The sequence below is a fragment of the Dioscorea cayenensis genome, chromosome 12 (assembly GCF_009730915.1).
Source record: "Dioscorea cayenensis subsp. rotundata cultivar TDr96_F1 chromosome 12, TDr96_F1_v2_PseudoChromosome.rev07_lg8_w22 25.fasta, whole genome shotgun sequence".
Taxonomy (NCBI): Eukaryota; Viridiplantae; Streptophyta; class Magnoliopsida; order Dioscoreales; family Dioscoreaceae; genus Dioscorea; species Dioscorea cayenensis.
Window position 1 is genome coordinate 21,338,232 of NC_052482.1, and position 17,898 is coordinate 21,356,129.

Consider the following 17,898-nt stretch of genomic DNA (forward strand, 5'->3'; position numbering starts at 1 on the left):
TACTGATTGTTTTCATTTTGGTTTATTTGTATGCTTGTTCTTTGTAATTTTACATATTCGTTTTTTCGGTTCGGTTAACTTGTAAGTTTGTTCTTTGTAATTTTACAAATCTTAGTAGATTTTGTATGAAGGTTAATAAATACAAAGGTCTTGAACTTGCTTTGTATGTTTGTTCTTTGTAGTTTATTCATTCATTTTTTTTCTTGGCATCTTTTGATTGGGTCAATGACAAGTGGATCATATGTCATCATCCATGAATGAGAGAAAGAAGAAGAAGAAGAAGAAGAAGAAGAAGAAGATACAAAAAGAATAATAAAAAAACAAGAAGAAAAAGAGAAGAAGGAACTCCATTGAAACTAGAGAAAAACAGAGTTATGGGAACAATAAAATAAAACTAGAGTCAAAAGTTTCACATAATCCAACCAAAGAGATGCCTCAAGATCCAAACCTTTTCAATAAACAAAAACCAAAAGCTTCATACATTAACTAAAGTTTATTTCAATCAAAGCAAGAACATTAAAGTTAAACACTGTAACAGAGACAAAGCAAGCAAGAGCTTGATGATGGCTTCTTCTCCAATGAAGAAGAATTGCTAGCTCTTCTCTCAACTTCAAGGAAATAGCCAAGAGATAATGACTCTGTTTTCACAATGCTTGTAAAACCAATAAGACTTCCAAGAGTGATGCTTCTATCATTGAAGAATGAAATACTGGACTGCAAAACAGAGTTCAATGTGAAAAATCTATAGAACTGGAAAACATGAGAAAAATTCTCTTTTTTTCTCAACCTCTGTTTCTGAGTTTGATGAAGTGACACAGAAGTTGCCTGAGGATAGTGAACCAGAAAAATCAAGATTTCTAATTGGTTCAAGTCCCATTATCACATTCACTGGTTGAACAAGTCCAAGAGGCCAACCATTTTCCTGCCATTAATCCATGGAACAGTCAAACAAGAATAGTTATATGACAAGACAGAAAAACAGAATGAGAGATGAATGTGTACCTGTGCAGCAGCCATTAGTGTGTCACTTTTGTGCAACTTCAGAGGAAGAAAGTGCACTATTTATATAGCAACTGTTTCTAAACAGGAACAACACCCACTAAACAAAGTGTTAATCCTTGTATTGATTGGTAAATAATGCAATAAGAAAAATAATAATAGCAAAACTCTACTAGATTTTCAGATTACAAAAAATATTCTTCTTTGTTGAGATTATCAACAAGTATTGGCATGATCAGTGTTGATGAAAAGAGGAATCACTTGAGATTGAATGCTTTTTGCAATGTCATATGCCTGACTAATGCTTTTAGATGGGAACCCTCAAGCTCTTTCTTTCATAATCAACAGCAACATGCAGTTAAAGATCTTTTAGACTGTTTATTCATATTAGAGAGTAATTAAATTCAATGTTCATCCAAATTAGCACAAGCATGTCCAATCATATTGAAGAAAAATATACAAGGTGTCATCCATATTAGCACAATTTGTTTTAATTAACAAGAACAAGAACAAAGAGGAAATGAAGGCAATGAGAAAGCTTGCCCATTTGATGTAAATAATAATTAAGTTGAATGATGGTACTATTCATTACAAGATTACATTTATTTCTCTGTATAACAGATTGAAATTGAATGAACACAAACAATGGAGTAGCTATTTTGCCTTTACAATCCACAGCACCAACCACCAAATTGACAGACCTCCAGAGTCTCCAATTGAGACTGCTACCAAAATTCCTGTGGAGAAGTATCTCTATATCTCACAAACAGTTTATTTACATGCATGATGATCTCCATATTCTTCCTTCCAAAGAAATAACAATAATCGAAACATCATCATGGTACCGTCTTCGATCTCCCTGAGGTATTTCGAGCAACTCATGGAAATCCATACCTACAAAAGTGTCAAAAGATTTGCTTGCTAAGTATTGTCTAAAGTTCATTCCCTGTTAAGTTCATCAGAATTTTCATATATCAGAAACTCACCAGCCTTTTCTGCTGCGCGGAAGAGCACTTCTTCAACAAGGTGCTGTGCCGGATCCCCTTCCGGGGAATTTGCAAGGAATTGCTCAACTTGAGCAATGGCCTCCTCATTAGTTAAGTATTGGTAAAGGCCATCAGAGGAGAGTATCAAGAATCGATCTTTCGGGCCAAGTCTATGGTGGCACACAAATGGTTTGCATGTGATATACGGTGATGAACCGACGTAATCAATCCTAAACATCTCTAAAAGTGCATTGTTCCATTTGGGCTGTAAACAACATCAAAATACAAACAAATGCAGAACTATATTAGTATCACATCGCACTTAAATATATTTTTGAACATTCAGAACACAAAAATGTACATTGTAATTCAGCATTACCTGCTTCAAAAATCCAGCTCCAAATGCTCTGGTAACCTTCAATGATCCCTTCACGCGGTCATTCACAATAGCACAAGTATCATCAGGATGCTCATTCTTGATTCTTCGCACTTCCTGAATCACCAACAAAGAAATCATAAGATACAATAAACATATACACATATATACAAAAAAAAAAAACTGATCCTTTTACCTCTTCGACACTAGTACTATGTTCCAAAGTAAGCTGCCGAGCAACCAAACTCGGCAAAGAATCCACCAGATCATCACAATCCATCTCCTCTTTAATCCTCTCCAAATCCTGGGTCGGCTTGCCAATCGATCCCCAAACATCAGGCTCGGCCTTTCGCGCCAAAATGGCTCGGCTATCACCCACATTCATCAGATAAACATCTTCTCCTTTCATCAGCATTACAAGAACACAAGAACCCATCAAAGCTAACTCAGGATTTTCAACAAGCATCTTGTCTGCAATATCTAAGTAAGCATCCTCTGTTTTCTTTAAAGCCATTGATAAAGCTTTGAGAACTTCATGGTGATTCACAGAGCTCAAAGAGCTGGATTTCCTCAGCTGCTCCTCTAATCTCCGATCAAGTTCCAGTCTTTCTCGATCCCACTCGCACTTCCACTTTCTCTGATTCTCCTCCCATCTCCTCCCCGGAGTTTTCCAGCTTCTTCTCTTATCCCACATTCGAATCCCTTCTCGGCGTGGATCTTCACTAGTTTTCGGTTTAAGACGGTGAGAATCATCGGAGAGATGGCGGGTTTCGGGCTTATCTTCGTCCCAGAGGAGGCCTTTGAGCTCGCGCTGGACGGAGTAGTAGAGATTAGCGAGGATGTAGTCGGTGGCGTCAGGGCCACTGAAACCATCGTAGATGCCGACGAAGACCCAGCCATGCTCATCGGAGATGACGACGTGGACGCGGTCCTCCCCAGCTTTGCCTTGCGCCCACTGGAGATTGCCGCTGCTACCGTCCTGGGGATCGGAGGAATCAGAGAGATCGCTGGTGAGGGAGCTACCAAAAGAGTCGGATTTGGGGGAGGGTTTGGAGGAAAGGGAGCGGGAAAGGGATTTGAGAAGAGAGGCGGCAGTGTGGCGAGGGCGTAGAGAGAGGCTCCGAGGAAGAGGGCCAGAGTGGAAGACGGGGCGATCGATGGGGCCGGAGAGGAAAGGGCGGTCAAGATTGAGAGGGCCGGAGGAGAAGGAGGTGGAGCTCTCGAAGGCGGCAGCGGTGGCGGCGGAGGAGGGCCAAGTGAGGTGGGAGGCGAGAGCTAGGGCATCGGAGGTGGAAGGAGGGGTGGAAGCGTTAGCACTGAGAGCAGCGCCGGAGATGGAGCGATACACGGAGGAGTCCTCAGGGACGTAGCAGAAGGAGTGACCTAGAGTCTCATCGAAGGGCTCGGAGGTGACGGCGGCGAAGACGTGCCGGCTCCGGCGCCGGCGTGGGACGGCGGAGGAGCAGCAAGGTGTTAGCTTGGCGAAGCCGTTGCCCATGGCCGGAAGAGAGAGAAGAGTTTGGAGGGCTAAAACGGGAAGAGCATGAAAAAAGCTTATTTATTTATTTAAAAATGGGTGAAGAAGTTGAGAATGAAGAGATGGAGGAGAAGAAGTAGGGATTGGGCGTTGACTGTTGAGTGTTTGAAATATTGACAATTTGGGTTGACTTGGGAGAGAGAGAGAGAGAGAGAACGAAGATGCGTTTACTTTTTGGGAAAGCTTGGAGGGTAAGTATTTAGGAAGGGGACATGAGAATGTTACTCTTGTTTGGGACTCTGTGACGTGTCGTATTTTGATTGGGTGACAATGAGGGACACGTTGGGGATTGAGAAAAAGTCAAAGTAGAGGCAGGCGTGGTATGCATGGGGATCGCCGAACGCGTGGTGGGACCATGGGAGGGTGTTGGCAGCTGTTTATTTGTTTGAGGTGACTGACACGTGGCGGTTAAGGAGTCGTGCACGTCTTCTTCTGGTTGTCTCCGTCACTCCGTGTGGGCTTGTATGTAATAGAATTTTTTTTTTTTTCAAAGATATTATAATATTTTTATTATGTTTTCTCATAATTTTTAGTAGGTGTGGAAGAATTTTTTTTGAATAGTTTATATTTTTTGTTAGATTAATTCAAACATGGATATACAAATAATAATAATATTTTTTGAGAATTTAATGGAGAATTAGACCGATTTTAAAAAGTACATAAACTCTCTTTTATTTTGGACTGTTTGGTTATCTCAGTAAATAAGTGTGATATAATTTGATTTACTGGTAAAATCCCAACATTAGTTGTTTGATTTACTGTGAAAACATTTTTGCTGTGAATTAAGTTACTGGAAAAATCCCAAACAATTGTGATTTTCTTTTGTTTTAATATATAAAAAACCTTTTAAATAAATATATTTATATAAATGCATAACTATATTTATAAATGTTAGAGAGTATGATAAGACTTAAGAGGAGACGACACCTGCTTTCTTTCCATTAATGCTTGACATTAACTTGATCCTTGGAAAAAATTAGTCTCAATTTGACAAGTTCAACTAGGACTTTTTGTTTTCGTTTTCTAGTTTATTCAAAATGGATATACAATTAATAATAATTTTTCAAATTAGTTAGACAATTAGGCATATTCTAAAAAGCACACAACCAAAAAACCTTAAGTTCATGTTTTCTATTGAAATCTATAGATGTACTAAAATTTACAGATGTCTATAGCTATCCGGAAATGATGTTTAGTATATATCCAAATATTATTTATTTTATTATTACAAATAAAATAAATATGATAAATAAAAGTCTAAACATAATGAATAACTGTAAATGAAAACATAAGTTTGACTCTTGACCACCGACAGGAAGGAATCATAACAACATTTAATCCAAGTTATGAATAGAATTAGGTGGTAGGAGTGTGAAGGTGATATCAGAAGGAAAAACAGGTACAAGATTACAACCTACATTGATGATAATAGAGACTCATATTGATGAAATCTAGCCATCTCAAAGTGGGTGGCAAGTTGAGTGAGTAGTATTGAATCTTGTCCTTTCCTATCTTTCTTTTGATACTCAAATTTAATACATTGATGTTTTCTAGGAAAGCAATTCAAATGAGCTCACCTTCCACACATTCTTCTTTATCTCCTCACACTTCTTGTGTTGTATTCCAGCTCAACTCTCTATCACCAACTCCATTAAAACCTTCTTCCTCTTTGTTTATGCTTCCAGGTCTTACTTTTCTTGCTTTCCCAACATGTGTCTGTTTACATCAATTTATTTTATGTATTACTTATTGAGAAGAAACACTTCAAGAGATACAAACTAAATAATTTCACTGATGACAATACAATGAATGCAACAAAACTATAAAGTGTTACATTTAGCCAGTCATGATAAAAAAAACATAGGCACTAGTCAATTACACTAGGGATCTGCTTAATATATGTCTAGCTTTATTAGCTAGTAATGTAGCATATCAACTGATCAATAACTCTTGTCACCATGCAATGAATGTAACAAAACTATCATGGTTGACTAGCGTTTGCATTATTTATTTAAGAGGGGTTGTTTATTGAGGTCATTCACTCTTTCATAATGCAGTGGTTGGAATCCAGAAATAAAAACATAGCCACTTGTTACAATAGATTAGTACTGGGATCCAAAATAGAAGTTTGTCATATTTGATAAGAGTTGAAGAGAGAGTAACATGAGATATTTAACACTAGCAAGTGGGTGGCCAACATGTGATGTCTTAGAAAGCTTTAAGATCAACAAATTAACTTAAGAAATGAATTAGTTTTGAGTGTATTAGGTGCTTGACCAGATCTTGTGTCAGTCCAATGCAGACATGATTAAACATTTAATTAAGCACGCCTGCAAACAAAGCCTCTAGTTAGAATTCAACCACTAGTATGTGCCTCCCATTAACTTCACTAATTAAGTATAATTTAATCTACAGAAAATTTCTTATGTCAATCAGTTGAGGTAGATATAAGCATTTGACTAATGGCATGTGACATACATGAGTATGAAAATAAGTAATTAAACCATTGCTATCTAACATAATATCATTCTAATCCAATAGTTAGCAACAATAATTAAATACGAGAGATCGGTATATATCTGGATAATACTTCACCTTGCAATGCTTGATATATAATATGTCAACCACATGATTCTCATGTAAGTGGTAGGAAAGTCAGAAAGCTGGTTTGATGGATTCCCTTTGCTTAATTTAAAGTAAGTTTCTTGGCAAGTTGTATTTCTGAAAGCATTGTCAAACTTTGATGTACTTTGTCCAATCTCCAGATTCCTTGCAGAGTCCTCTTGAAAATCAAACCACAAACAAAATACTAGATATGGTGCAACAGTTTGTGTCTTGTTTGCACTAGTAGGTGGCAGACATGATTGTCAATGTAACATAACTGTTCAAAACTTTTGACTTGTCTCCAGCTCTACATATCATGATAACCAACCGGCAACCACCAAGCAAATTCTGAGAAGTTTACAAACTCCAAAGTCCAATTCCCTGCTTCATCTATGAGTGCTGTTTTTTTCTCTTTCTTTGAGAGTGAGAGATATCCATCATGACTTCTTATTGAGATTTGGCTTTTTCTTTTTCTTCATTCATTGACTAGTAAAATGTGATATCCGAAGATCATCAGCATTTTTTGCAGCATGTTGTAAGTACATCTAATTCATACAAGGCACTGAAACAAGATTTAATCTGGCAATAAAATCCATTGCATAGCCTCAATTATTAGGACCAAATAGAATTGCAGAATGGTTCAAAGCACCATGAGCGATGAAAGGGTTTACCAGTAATCACCACAAGAACAAATTCCATGGCTAAAATGGTGGAACCTCTTGTTGTCCCTAACTATGATCTGCCTCTCCACAACTTTGGACACTAACTTTGCTGTGTTGTGGCAATCTTTGCACATCCTTATGTTCTTGAATACTCTCAGTGTCATGCCATGGCTCATTTTCAGCAACCCAAATGCAATTGCTTGCTTCTCACTGTGCCTTTGAAGTATCTCGACCTTCTCTTCTTCCTTGAGTTCATGCAGCACACAACTTGTATCGGGAATGTATCCTGCCTTTTGTATTTTCTCTTTCAATTCACACCATAATCTCTGAACATCTTCAGATTCAGGATACCGAGTGTGCCCACAAACAAACTTGTAAACTTTATTTCCAACATTTATCCAGCTAAGACCTGGCTCCTTCTTGAGTCCAGACTCCTTCATCTTCTCCCTCATTCTCCTCACATCATCCCATCTACCTGAACCCGCAAACAAGTTTGCTACTAGAATGTAGTGTTCAGCTTTGTTGGGTTCCAACTCTAACAGCTTCTTGGCAACTCTCTCTCCTAAGTTGGTGTCACTGTGGATTTTACAGGCACCAAGCAATGAACTCCATATTCGACCATCAGGCTCTACTGGCATCTCCTCAATGAGCCTAGCAGCATCAACCAATCGGCCAGCCCGACCAAGCATATCCACAACACAAGCATAGTGTTCCAGTTTCGGTTCCACACCTTGACTCTTCCTCATCTCCTCAAAGTATTCTAGGCCTTCCTTAACCAGTCCCACATGACTGCATGCCATTAGTATGCCAATATAAGTAAATTCATCTGGTCGCGGTCCTTCTCTACGCATCCTATTGAACAGTTGCACTGCCTCAAGACCATATCCATGTATTCCATAGCCTGTAATCATTGCAGACCAAGAAGCTGTATCTTCTCTGCTGTTCAGGTTCTCAAAGAAATTGCCGGCGTGCTCTATAGAACCACACTTTGCGTACATGTCTATGATTGAGCTGCTTACAAATGTGTCATCAGAAAAGTCAGCTTTCAGTGCAAAGCAATGTGCTGCTTTGCCTAGATGAAGAGATGATAACTGACCACAAACCATTAAGGCACTAGTCGTAGCAATGGCAAAAGGTTCATGATTATCATGTTGCATTCTTCGATAGAGCCCAAGGGACTCCTCCATGAGTCCATTCTTCGCATATCCAGCAATCATTGCGTTCCAGGACACTGAATTTTTTTCCTCCATAGCATCGAATAGAATTCTTGCAAACAACGGTTTCTCACATTGCATATAGAGTGAAAGTAGTGAAATTGTGATGAAAGAATCTGTTTCCAACCCATGTCTGAGGATAAAACCATGAACAACTGAACCACTGGAAAGATCTTTCAGATGCGTGCATGCTGAAAGCAAGCTACTGATGCTAATCCAGTCAGGCTCAAAGCCTAAAGACATCATTCTGTGAAACAAATCCATAGCCCTCAGTTGGCTGACCACTCTGCACATAACCACTCATCAGTGCATTCCATGAGCTGACCGTCTTGATCTCCATGTTATGAACAATGCGTTCTGCAGATTTCAGTGATCCACATTTTGTGTAGGCTGTAATGAGCCCACTGAATATCAGTTCATTGCTCTGCAACCCATTTCTAGTCACATATCCATGAAGCTCCTTTACTTTCAGCAGTTCAAGTGGCCCCAAACAAACTGGCAAAACATTCAAAAACGGTGACTTTCATTCGGTCTAATACCTTCCTCAACCGCCATCGCACAAAGCAAACAAAGAGTTCTCTCCACATCTCCATTCATTGAATACCCACCAATCAAGGCATTCCAAGAAACCACATTCCTCTCCACGCTCTTGTCAAACAAACGTTGAGCCTCAGTTAAAGACCCACATTTGCCATACATGTCAATCAAAGCATTATTCACCTTCAGCTCAAAACCAAGCTCCAACTTCACAGACAACCCATGAATCACCTTCCCCATCTCAAGCCACCCTTCAGCTGCACACACTGGCAGCAACGTCACCACTGTTGCATCATCCGGCCTAGCAACAATCATCATATCTCTAAAAAAATCAAAACACTCTTCCACCAATCCATTCTCTGAGAGTGCACATATCACAGTGTTCCAAGAAACAAGGTTTCTATCAGGCATTTCGTCAAACACCTGCACTGCATCATCAACACAACCACATTTCCCATACATCGACATCAATGAATTACTAACAAATGCATCAGAGCTCAAACCCATTTTCACAGTGATACCATGCACAGCTCTTCCGATTCCAACATCCAACAGGCCGGCACAGGACTTGAAGACGCAGGGTAAGGTGAAGTTATTCGGCATGAGCTCCGTCTCCGAGATCAACTGGGAGAAAACACAGAGGACTTCATCCCAGAGCTCATTGCGCGCATAGCCGCTGATCAAAGCATTCCAGTGAAACAAGTTTTTGTCTTCAATGGCTTCAAAGACGCGGCGAGAGTCTAGAAGGGAACCGCACATGGAATACATAGTGAGGAGGCGAGTGGTGAGTATCTCATTGAAGGTGAGCTCTGGGCACGAGTGGATGAGTTGGTGGACTCCTCGGCCGACGTCGAGCTGCCTTTCGCGGCCGCAAGCTTGCAAGATGAAGCCAATGGAGTGGGATAGGGATGGGAGGTGAGATGGGCTCTGGGGCACTGTTGCAAGAGGAGTTGGAGAGCGGTGTGGGGGTTTCCATTGGTGCAGAGGTTGTTAATCTCCAAGGAAAGGGAGGGACTTGGATGTATAGAAGGATGGGAGGTGAGAGTGGCAAGGGTTTGGAGGATAATGGAGGGTGGCGTTGGCCATGAGAGCCATCGCCATTGCCGCTCTTCAGAGCTTATCTCTGAACTCTCTGAAGATGCCGGCTGGTATTTGATAAGGATTAGATATAGTGTTTCTAATTATTACTAACAATTATCACACCTCCTCACAGAAGCCCGTCTAGCTCAGTTGGTAGAGCGCAAGGCTCTTAACCTTGTGGTCGTGGGTTCGAGCCCCACGGTGGGCGAAATCTGTTTTTACATTCAATTTTTTTTTTTTTTGCTTTTTTTTTTACAAAAAATAATATCATAAATAATACATTAAAAAGTAATGGTAAATGGTTATTCAGCTGTGAAGCATTATTTAGCCAAATACAGTGGAAATATTGAAGGCACAATGAAGCAGAGCAGAGTTTGCTTAAGAAGCTGCTACAAAAGACAACAGCTTCAGTACTAGTCTGTGGCTGCTGTGTAATGAACTGAGAGTCTTACTTCAAGTTAGATAGTTGAGAAACTCAGCAGCAGTTGCTACTGCAGCTCCTGAGATTGCATCGGCGACTACCTTGTCTCTACCGTTGTTACTCGCAGTAGATATCAGTGCACCGGTTATTGCACCACCAAGCATTGCATTTTTCTGCAACACGATATCGTGATATATGATTTGTAATACTGTATTCGTAAGGCACGAATATTAATCTTCAGTTTGGAATCATACAATTGCAGGAAGATGACAGAGTATTGAACTTTAATGGAGAATTAATCAACATAAGCAGAAGAAAATAATAGTATTGCTAATTTAGAGGAACTATCAAATTTTGTCGAACTTTTGGAAATTACCCAGTCTCTTGTACCGCGTATCCTTTCCATACCATGTTCCATCCCAACATACACCCCAGCAACAGTCCCTGAATTAGAGTGTACAACATGCATGATAATCAGAAATGAAAGAGGAAAACACATTCAGGAATCTCTCATGTGTTCATTAAAGTAATTTAATTGTTGGAAAAAGTCGAAGAACTATTCAAAGCTCACCCCAATAAAAAGCCTTCCTTGCACATCTTACTTAACTGCAAATGTAAGTGCACTGTCAGTAACTTTTTTGCTGCTAGGGAGACCAGATTGAATCAAAATATAAGAAAAATTCATCACTTTGATTAGCAATCTCATAAAACCTTCACAATTCATCGTCAAATTGGTTATTGGTTACTCAAGTAACAAGTTTTATACACACATGATCCTGTCTTAATGGTGCAGACATTTTCCTCATTTTGAGTTCTTAAATAAACAATGTTGGTATTGGATTACCATTTTTTAGCAAAATAACATATTTCAGTTGTTCTTAAATATTTATCTAACAATGACAAGTGATTGATTAAAAAAATTGATGCCTCCTCATAAGCACATTTGAACAACAACTAAGATCTAATATCAACATAAACAATTTGCAGTCAAAATTGAAACTTTAAGTGTTGGAACAATTGATAACTCTCGAAAATAAAGAAGAAAAAAAAAAGATAAATCAAAGACTAATATAATGCATTCTTTTACAGTTTTTGATGGACAAAAGCCACATAAGTAATCAAATAATACACTTTTATTTACGTTCTTTAATTCAGATACATTCAAGCAAACAAAATGTATGCTTTAAGGCATTGATGATCAACAACAACATGAAAACAAACACAAATCAAATTCAAGCATTACTGCGGTTCAAATAAATCAATCAAAACAGTAAAAAAAACTCACTGCATCCTCAACCTTGCCCTTCGACAAACCCCCTGAAAACAAGATCAAAATTTTCAATAAATTCAAAAATTAACTCTTAATCAAAATATAAACAGAGAAAAAAAAAATCTCAGCTATAGATTGAAAAAAAAACCTTTTTTAATGCAGTGATACGTCTCCTCGGCAGCAACCTTTGAAGCACCAACCTAAATACAAGAAAAAACACAGAATTCACAACAATGCATACCATTTCATGGAATCAAATTCAGAACAAAGGAAATGAGGAGATGGATTACAGCTCCGATCTTCAAGAATCCATCCACAGTGCGATTGAGGAAAGGATTTCCCATATCTATGACCACGTCCACCTTCGGATAGCTCATAGATCCCGTCACCCTTCCCCACGGCATTCCTCTCCCTCTCTCCCTCTTTCTCTCCTTTCGAAGTCCAGAAGGAGATTGAGTGTGAGAGAGGAGCAAGTAGAAGATACGAGAGACCGTACGCAAGGGAGCATCATCTAACCGTTAACTTGATCTCAAGATTCGTGATTCACAATCTGGGGAAGATGGAAATCTAGCCGTCGGAAAGGAACGAGATGGAGTGTGAGCATCATCCAACGGTTGGCATGACATTGGAAGTCGTATTTTTCGTTGCATGCAATGAGCACAGATCTCAACGTCATAAGACGACTCGTACTCTAAGATTCGTGTTTGTGTTGAGATTCGTGTTCCCAGATCTCAGCGTCGTGATCCACAATCAGTGGAAGATGGAAATCTAGACGTCGGAAAGGAACGAGATGGACTGTGAGAGGTCGCACGCGATAGAACATCATCTAACGGTTGACATGACATTGGAAGTCGTGTTGTTCGATGCAATGCAACAAGCACAGATCTCAATGTCATAAGACGACTCATACTCTAAGATTCGTGTTGGTGTTGAGATGGATGGAAATCTAACCGTTGGAAAGGACTATATCAAAGCGGCGCGAAAGCTTGCCCTTCTCTCAAGATTAGGGTTTTAAGCTCTCCAGGCTTCTCGGCTGCTTCTCCGAAGAGCGGAAGGGGAGAAGGAGAGAGGAAGAGATGGATAAGAGTATGTTTGGCGATGTGGAATCCCTCGCGGAGGAGGACAAAATTCGGATGTCAACCATGATCGATCAGCTCCAGATCCGTGACAGGTTTCCTCTTGAATTTCATCGTCGATTTGTTTAAATTTTTGGAATAAATGCATTTATTTTGATGCTGATTTTATGGTAATTTGTGGATTTTTAGTTGTTCCATTCTTTAGGTTAATCGTTTTGATTGATAACATTTGTTGTTGTTTTATTATTGGATCATTGTGTTTGTGAATGCTAGTTCTTTTGATTGATCTTTGGTTTGTGAATGCTTTTCTTGATTGATCTTTGGAAGATGATTGCTTTGTAAAAGGATGGTGTGATCCTTGAAAACTGAGCCACTTCTGCTTTGCTTTTGGTGCGTAATGAGGTTCTGATCATATGTTCATTTAATGAAATATTCTTGAAATAGAATATTTTTTAGTTGGGCTATATGTTGAAAATCAAGGATAACTCAGTTTCTTGGACTTTATTTATGATGGTATGTGATTGTGTTTTGTAGCATATTGACTCTGTGATGTGTGTTGCATGCTCAAGGCTTGCTTGTTGTATTCTCTTGTTGCTTTGTGTGAGAAGATGGTATGAATATGGATGGTATCATTTACTTAAAATTAGTTTGCCTATTTGAAATGAATATATGGAATATCGATTAAAATATATTCTAAATATGTGAGCATGAGCTGGTTTTCTTTGAAATGTATTGTAGAGAAGAAGTTGGTAGTTATTTGAATTATAAGTGATCTACCATGTATGATTCGCTAGAAATGCACTTAATGACATGTAATAGATGAGAATCACTTAATCAAGTAATTTCTCTAAGTTAATGAGCTACATGTGACATTGGCTATTGTGGTATATCTGCATGCGCTGCTGATTGGCTCATCACTGTTAACTAACAAAAATGTCAAATGGGGTTTTCGTGTTATGACTCTCAAATAATAGCTTGTGAGCTGCTTGATTTCAGCTCAATTTTAGCCTGGGTTTGGCATGATTGTTTTGAAACATGAGGCCAAACTCAAGCTATATCTTAAAGGTTGGAATTAATTTCAAGTCATGCATGAGAATAGGCTGGCTCTTTCAAGCTTGGCTCAAAGTGAAGTGTGTTGTAATATATATATTTTTATAACTATATCAACCTATTGACATTACATGATATTGTACAGTGTTTGGTCGATTTAGATCTTTGCATTTAACTTCTGTCGCAATCTTGAGCTGAGTTTGAGTTGGGCCAGAATAATTTGAGCCGAACTTGAGCCAAGCTTGGCCCTCTCAAACCTGCTTTGTTTCTTTCCCTAGTTGCAATATAGTATCTTCCTTTCAGATGGTTATCTAACTCTCAATAGGAAACTGTTTATATTCTGCTATCCTTGTTGTACTTAGATTAACATTAGGCAAATCTCTTTTAAAAATGATCATTATCATCCTTTCAAGCATCATATCCATCGTGTGATCTCATTAAGTCTTTAAGAATGAATGGTGATTTGTTGATGACAGGTAAAATATCTAAATCAATTGTGACTATATTTATAATGTGTTGTTTGTTTGGGTTTTGTGTTAGGGTTGATGGGTTTGGTTCTTGAGTAGGTTACCTCATGAGCTTTTAATCAGAACATTTTGCAGGTGTTTTTGCACAGATTCCATATGTTTTTTTGGTCGTTGAATGATAGAGTGGAGCGAGGTATTGAGAGCCATATAACGGGGTAGATCTGTTGTTTTTTCGCCTACACAAGTGTTTGAACCTAGAATCAATTGCTTAAGCAACCCAAGCCTTTACAGCATAACCATTTGGACCAATCTCCGTTGGTAGATTCCATAATTTTGTTCGCCCATCTTTGATTTTTTATTTTATCTGGTTTATCTCCCTATGCTTTAGATATGTATTATTTGTTTTTATAATTTTTCTGGTTCCTGGAACTAATTAAGTGTATACCACTTTGTTTCCCATCTCTTGTATCTTTCATGACTTGTAATTGACTCTAGTATATGTTTTGTAGTTTGAGGATGTACAACGCACTAGTTGAGCGATGCTTCTCTGATTGTGTGGATACTTTCCGGCGCAAGTCTCTCGACAAGCAAGAAGAATCATGTGTCCGCCGTTGCGCTGAAAAGTTTTTGAAGCATTCGATGAGAGTCGGCATGAGATTTGCAGAGCTCAACCAGGGAGCTCCCACACCTGACTAACTTCTTCACCTAATAAGAAAACCAAAGCACCACCTTAGTTTACTGTCAGCATACCAGAGTTTTCCTACTCAAGTGTTTCATCTTTGTGAGTTTTGTTGTAATAAAAAATTCAAGATTTTTAGAGCATCTTTGAAACTCTGGTAATCAAACAAATTAATTAGTCATTGTTTTGTAATTGAAGTTCATAACATCTTTGAAGGCAAATTCAGCCTTTTATTATTCTGAGCACATGGATCAATTAGTGTCTACGTCCAACAGTGGGGCCACATCTACTTCAAAGAGAACCATAAAATCTTGAGAAGGACTAAAGAATGGGAAAGAAGAGGTCCCAATCTTTGGTAGACCAAATGCTTAATAATAATAATAATAGTGAGTTTGGCCACCCTCCCCATTTTCCAAAGTCTTCCTTTTACTTTTTGATCTGTGAATATACAAATATATTTATATATGTTTATCTTCAATTTTATCATCTTATCATCTATTAATCTCATCCATAAAATGATACGTCTTTTTAATTTTTAAATATCAATTTTTCAAGTATTATATATATATATATATATTTATGTTTGAATCAAGTGAACAAAGTTTGGAGTATATATGTATATATAAAAGTCCATGTGGAGAAGATATTAATACACTGCATTTCACCCACAATTTAAGACACAATTGTCCATTAATAAACTTCAACAACAAAATGATCTCTAACCAAAACAACACAAATTAATTCTCATCTCATTACATAATTCATGAATGCTTTCTAACATAATAATAATAATAATAATAAAAACAATTTCTTCAAATCAAAATTCTCTTCCTCTCTTCTCTTTTGAGTACCAAGAATTTACAAGATCAAAACACAAACCTCCTTCCTCATAATTCTCATCCACCTCCCAAATTTAAAAAATTTTTTTTTGAAGGAACTCAACTCAAACAGTCAAACTTAATCAATGAGGAAGAGGAAAAGAGAAAGTGATGGATTGCTGTGAAGGAAGTGCAAGCATGGCAGTGTGATCCAAGAAATCATTCAAACCAACAAGAGACTCCAAAATACATCTCAAATCATCAGCTTTATTAAACCCACAAGATCCCAACCTCCTCACTGCATAAACATAAAAAGTAAGACACCCTTTCCTAAACTTAAACCTTGCCATTTCACACCCACTCAACCCTCTTATCATCTTCTTATTTACATCACCAAGAACCACTACTCCTCCCCACAACCTCTCCACACTCATCTTCAAGCTCTCATTCTCAAACATAAAGATGACAACTTTGGATTTCTTAGTACCAAGGCCTAAAGTCAAAGTATGCCATGCATGGTGAGCAAGGATGGTGAAGTTTGTGGGAATGTAAGTGATGGTGGAAGTGAAGAGAGATGGAGATGGAGATGAGAGAAGAGTTAGAAGTTCAATGGTTGTTGCTCTTCTAATGGTGAAGGATTTGATGATGATTTGGCCACCAAAACGAATGCCTTTAACTTCAGAACTACACTTGAAGTGAGTTGCAGTAGCAGTAGTAGTAGTAGTAGTAGGGGCCTCTTCTTTGTTTGATTTCTTTGCTTCTTGTTGTTGTTGTTGTTGTTGTCTTCTTCTTCTTCTTGTTGATGTTGTCTTCCATGAATGGAGTACTTTTGATGGGGTGGTGGTCTTGGTTTTCTTTTATTTTGCTTTGTGTTCAAGATCTTAGACTCTTAGATAAGAGGTGTTGAATGTTCTTTCTTGGTTGCTTTAGAATTCATTTATTTACACTTGATATAGAATAAGAAAACAAAATATAATAATTATGTGTGTGTATATATATATATATATATATATAGATATAGAAGAGAGAGAGAATTGAATGTAATGAGGTGGATAATTATTGATATGTTAAAAAGTATATATATATTTATATACCATTACAAAATAATTATATTTGATTATATGTACTTTATGATTAAAAAATTTAAACAAAAGTATTAAAAAATAGAAAATGATTTTTTTAAAAATTTTAATTTGATTTTTAGTATAATAACATACAATAAACATATATATATTTATTTATTTATATATTTTCACAAAACATAAAAATTACCGCTATAGATAATTAGTATTTTTTTTACTGAAAGAATTTATGATTTACCCACATTTAAATATTAAATCTTTCGTTAAAACTTAAAACAATAAAACTAATTGCTTGAATATTAATAAATAAAATTACGTTCTTATATCAGGGCATATATTTATGAAAAAAAATTTAAAAAAAAATAGAAAACTACTAAAAATAGAGTCATTGGTGAAAGGTCCCCACAACTTTGGATGAAATGATGGAAAGTTAGGAGCCTTCAATTATGGGATGGCGTGTTCTTTGCCTTTCTTACTTTTTCTTAATTATTTTTAATCTTTTCTTCATTTAATTTTTGTGAACCAAGTCCATAGATTGAAGAAACCAATCTATGTATTTATTTTTTTAATGTGTGATTGCCCAAATTGGGTACTGTTTCATGTGACTATGTGAGTAAACAGTGTACTAGTTTGGAAAACAATGTAAGCTTGACTTGAATACAGTGTAAGAATTATAATTACACTGAGCACACTTATCATTGTAAACTAAGACTAATAATAATAATAATAATAATAATAATAGAGAAAAATCAACTGTAATTGTAATGTCTGCAAGTGAGCACAGTATCAATCAAGATGCTACAGTAAACATAATTAAAAATTAGCTGAGTTCAATAATTTAGATTTTGTTTTTAAATTGATTGTTGTAGATACAATAGAAATATGATTAGACAGTGTGATTAAACGGTTTAAATCAAAATATTGTACATCCCATTTTTACTGTATTATTATTTATAAACACAATAATACTATTTATTATACACTGTTGAAACTGTTAGATTGAAATTCAATGGTCGATAGCAACATTCGTAGATTTAAAA

General features: G+C 37.3%; 6 protein-coding genes and 1 non-coding gene across 7 annotated transcripts; 2 read left to right on the forward strand and 5 right to left on the reverse strand.

The window, feature by feature from the left end:
- Nucleotides 1-456: 456 nt before the first annotated feature.
- Nucleotides 457-1,088, reverse strand: LOC120274119 (uncharacterized protein At3g17950). The gene is made up of 3 exons (XM_039280879.1): nt 1,003-1,088; nt 788-922; nt 457-714 (listed from the first exon to the last, which is right to left on the reverse strand). Exons 1-3 carry the CDS (start codon nt 1,015-1,017, stop codon nt 523-525), a joined length of 342 nt encoding a protein of 113 aa, XP_039136813.1. The 5' UTR covers nt 1,018-1,088; the 3' UTR covers nt 457-522.
- A 429-nt stretch (nt 1,089-1,517) lies between these two features.
- Nucleotides 1,518-3,927, reverse strand: LOC120273956 (probable protein phosphatase 2C 4). The gene is made up of 4 exons (XM_039280705.1): nt 2,558-3,927; nt 2,365-2,478; nt 1,986-2,250; nt 1,518-1,893 (listed from the first exon to the last, which is right to left on the reverse strand). The coding sequence occupies exons 1-4, from the start codon at nt 3,857-3,859 to the stop codon at nt 1,775-1,777; spliced, it is 1,800 nt and encodes a 599-aa protein (XP_039136639.1). The 5' UTR covers nt 3,860-3,927; the 3' UTR covers nt 1,518-1,774.
- Nucleotides 3,928-5,148: 1,221 nt separating this feature from the next.
- On the reverse strand, nt 5,149-10,022 carry LOC120273896 (pentatricopeptide repeat-containing protein At1g18485-like). Its single transcript, XM_039280637.1, is given in 4 exon segments — nt 5,149-5,614; nt 6,494-8,648; nt 8,650-8,898; nt 8,901-10,022. Coding segments are annotated over 3 exon segments (2,511 nt in total). The 5' UTR covers nt 9,684-10,022; the 3' UTR covers nt 5,149-5,614; nt 6,494-7,169.
- Nucleotides 10,023-10,130: 108 nt separating this feature from the next.
- Nucleotides 10,131-10,203, forward strand: TRNAK-CUU. The gene has a single exon. It is a non-coding gene; the product is annotated as a tRNA-Lys (tRNA).
- Nucleotides 10,204-10,260: 57 nt separating this feature from the next.
- Nucleotides 10,261-12,138, reverse strand: LOC120273864 (outer envelope pore protein 16, chloroplastic-like). Its single transcript, XM_039280597.1, is given in 7 exon segments — nt 10,261-10,589; nt 10,793-10,860; nt 10,988-10,997; nt 10,999-11,022; nt 11,702-11,733; nt 11,835-11,886; nt 11,977-12,138. Coding segments are annotated over 7 exon segments (441 nt in total). The 5' UTR covers nt 12,091-12,138; the 3' UTR covers nt 10,261-10,448.
- Nucleotides 12,139-12,690: 552 nt separating this feature from the next.
- LOC120273076 (mitochondrial import inner membrane translocase subunit Tim9) lies at nt 12,691-15,197 on the forward strand. The gene is made up of 2 exons (XM_039279721.1): nt 12,691-12,857; nt 14,789-15,197. Exons 1-2 carry the CDS (start codon nt 12,763-12,765, stop codon nt 14,973-14,975), a joined length of 282 nt encoding a protein of 93 aa, XP_039135655.1. The 5' UTR covers nt 12,691-12,762; the 3' UTR covers nt 14,976-15,197.
- Nucleotides 15,198-15,885: 688 nt separating this feature from the next.
- On the reverse strand, nt 15,886-17,884 carry LOC120273322. Its single transcript, XM_039279944.1, has 2 exons — nt 17,840-17,884; nt 15,886-16,630 (listed from the first exon to the last, which is right to left on the reverse strand). Exons 1-2 carry the CDS (start codon nt 17,882-17,884, stop codon nt 15,920-15,922), a joined length of 756 nt encoding a protein of 251 aa, XP_039135878.1. The 3' UTR covers nt 15,886-15,919.
- Between the last annotated feature and the right edge of the window lie 14 nt (nt 17,885-17,898).